General features: G+C 72.3%; 1 protein-coding gene across 1 annotated transcript; it reads left to right on the top strand.

The window, feature by feature from the left end:
• Positions 1–145: 145 nt before the first annotated feature.
• On the top strand, positions 146–2,718 carry MNEG_15881 (hypothetical protein; the record flags this gene model as incomplete). The annotated part of the gene is made up of 5 exons (XM_014035648.1): positions 146–970; positions 1,414–1,593; positions 1,959–2,159; positions 2,474–2,566; positions 2,689–2,718. The coding sequence occupies 5 exons, from the start codon at positions 146–148 to the stop codon at positions 2,716–2,718; spliced, it is 1,329 nt and encodes a 442-aa protein (XP_013891102.1).
• Positions 2,719–2,865: the final 147 nt, after the last annotated feature.

Genomic DNA, 2,865 nt, shown 5'->3' with positions numbered 1-2,865 from the left:
GTCCAGGGTCGCTGTGTGGTTTCATGCTTCATGGTGCTGGCGTGTGATGCCTCTGATTGCAGGCGGGCATGTGTTGCGTCGCACCGAGTGCCTTGCACCGCTGTCTACTCCAATCTTCCATACGTCCCCGCAGGCTGACCTGGCGATGGCCGGAGGTGGCGGGAGCGTCCCGCCCTCGCCGCGCGTCGCGCTGCCGTCCGGCGCGCGCACGCCCAACAACGGCTCCCGCACGCCGCCGCCCGCGTTCGGCGCGCCGTCGCCGGCGCCGCTGCTCGCCGCCGGCGGCTCGCTGCAGCACCAGGGGTCATTCTTTGGGTCCCTCTCTATCCAAAACTCCCTGGTTGTCCAGCTGGGCGCCAACGGCGCCGCCGGCGCGCCGCCGTCTGTCCCGCCGTCCCCGGGCATGCCGCCGCGCGGCGGCGCCGCGGCGGCGTTCTCCGAGCACCGCCACCCCAGCGCCGCGCGGCTCTGCGAGCTCGTCTCAAACCCGATGGCCCGCTGCGACGCGCCGGCGAGCCTGGACCTGCAGGCAGCTTCTCGGGAGCTTCACGCGGCGGCCGCCGCGGTCGCGTCGTCGATCCCATCCGCGGGGCCGCTCTCCTCGTCCGGCCTGCTCACCCCCGGCGGCTCCGGCGCGTTCGGCGGCCTCGCGCCGCCGCGCCTGGCGAGCGCGGGGCCCGCGAGCGGCGCGGCGACGCCGCGGGCAGGGGGGCTGCAGCCGCTGTCGCTGGGCGTCGGGGGCATGTCTCGCTACGGTTCATTTGACTACAGCCACACGTTTTCGCACCCCCAGCTCGCGTCTGGGGGCTCGGCCACGCACCTGGGCGCGGCAGGCGGCGGCGGCGCCTTTGGCGGCGCCCCCGGCGGCGCGAACGCGGCCGGCGGGCACGTGTCGCCGCTGCTGGCGCGGGATTCGGAGGCGATTGCGCAGCGCATGGTGCACGCGTTTCCTTGGAACAAGACAGGGCAGGTGCGGGGGGCACAGGGGACGCAGGGCTGTCGGCGTGTGTGCGTGCCCTAGTCCCTTCCTTGTGTTGTGAGTTGGAAGCTGCGCCGCGGCTGTGCTTCGACAGGCATCCCGCCGCCCTGGCCGCAGCCTTGTTGGGTGGGCTGCGTGCGAAAGCCGCGACGTGGGGTCCAGCTTCTGTGTAGCTTCTGGTGTTCAGTGTTGTCGACTGCGGGTTGCCATCTGTGCCCCTGCTTGTTCACGTGAGCGCACAAGCGCACACGCACACACACACACACACACACACACACACACACACACACACACCTGCCCCCGCTCACGCATGCACACACTGCATTAAACATCCGTTTGCCCCTGCCCTGTCAACTCAAATTGCGTTGCCCGAACCCCCAAAATTAAACCCCAAAAACCACCCCCCTCCACCTCCCCGGCCCCCCAACCCCAAGGCCCACCTGGCTCTGGCCCTGCGCCGCCGCGAGGCCTACCTGCCCTCCGGCGCCGCCACCCTGCGCCTGCAGTGCAGCTGGGGCGGCCCGCACCTCACCGACTGGTCCTGCTCAGATGCGGCGCTCAGCGCGCGCCGCAGCGCCGCGCGGCGCAAGCGGCGGCGCGCCGGGCTCATGACGGTGAGGGCCGCCCCTCCCCCCCTCCCATACACTGGACTTCCCCCCTTTTGGCTGCTGCTGCTGGGGTTGGTGCAGTCACTTTCCGCGCTAGCGCGGCGCCGACCCGCGCCGGCGCTCATCAAGCGTACAGTATGCGCCCCCCGCCCGCTGCCGCCCCCCAAAGCGGCCTGCGCGCCATCGCTCGGTGCTCGCGCCGCCGTTGGCGGGGCAGGCGCTTCCCGGCCCTCCCTCGCTCTCCTCACCGGTGACACCGCCACCCCCAAACCCGTTACCCCCAAACCCGTCACCCGCAAGACGGTCACCCGCAAAAGCGTCACCCGCAAAAGCGTCACCCGCAAAACCCCGCACCCCTGGGCCCCCCGCAGGTCCTGTCGCGCGCGCTGGCCGCCGGCGTCGCCTCCACCAGCGCCTTCATCGCCCTCGCTGAGCTGGCGCTGGACGCGTCCGACGCGGCCGCGGCGCTCGACGCGGCGAAGCGCGGCATCAAGTTTGTTTTCGACCGCAGCCGCGCGGGGCAGGAGCGCGCGCGGCACGCGGCGCTGATGCTCAACCTGCTGGCCGCGCAGGTGGGGCCCGCGGCTCTTGGTGTTGCGGTAATTCGATGGATTTTTGCCGGGGGGGGGGTTGAGTCTAGACGAGAGTGCTTTGGATCCTTTTCGTGTTTGCGGTAGGTCGGGGTTTGAGGGTTGTCGAGAGTGAGGGGGAGAGCAGGTCGCAGGGGGGCGCGCATCTTCTTCGTGGCTCGGGCCCTGCCTACGCCCCCAGCATCGGGACGCAACGCCCCGCCTCAACCCTTCCCCTTCCACGCCCATCCACCCTCCCATCCAACAGCGTGCTTGCTCACCCACCCACCTTTCCTCAATGAATCGATCGTGTGCAGGCCATGTCGCGCTGCGGGCAGCTGGAGGATGCCACCAAGGTGTTCGGCCGCCTGGCGGCCCGCGTGAGCGAGGGCGAGGTGGCTTTCGGCAACGTGGGGCTGCCGCCGCTGTCGATCCGCCACGAGGCAATCAGGTGCGGCCCGCGCCGCCGTTTGTCGCCCCGCCCCGCCCCGCCCCGCCTCGCCTCGTCGCGCGCCGCGCCGCGCCGCGCCAGGCCGCGGCCCCCGCCCGCGCCGGGGCGTAAGACCCGGGGCTGCTCCGTTCGCGCAGCCGGCGCTGCCGCCCGAGGGCGGGCCGCGTTGGTGGCGCGTGCTCTTGCTCTGCCCCGCGGCCGCATAGCCAGCTGCGCGCGCCCCGCGGCGCCGCGTCCCGAGGCGCAGCCTCCCGGCCC

The sequence above is a fragment of the Monoraphidium neglectum genome, assembly GCF_000611645.1.
Source record: "Monoraphidium neglectum strain SAG 48.87 unplaced genomic scaffold scaffold05758, whole genome shotgun sequence".
Taxonomy (NCBI): domain Eukaryota; kingdom Viridiplantae; phylum Chlorophyta; class Chlorophyceae; order Sphaeropleales; family Selenastraceae; genus Monoraphidium; species Monoraphidium neglectum.
The sequence above is the reverse complement of the archived record's forward strand: the minus strand, read 5'-3'. Positions and strand labels throughout refer to the sequence as shown.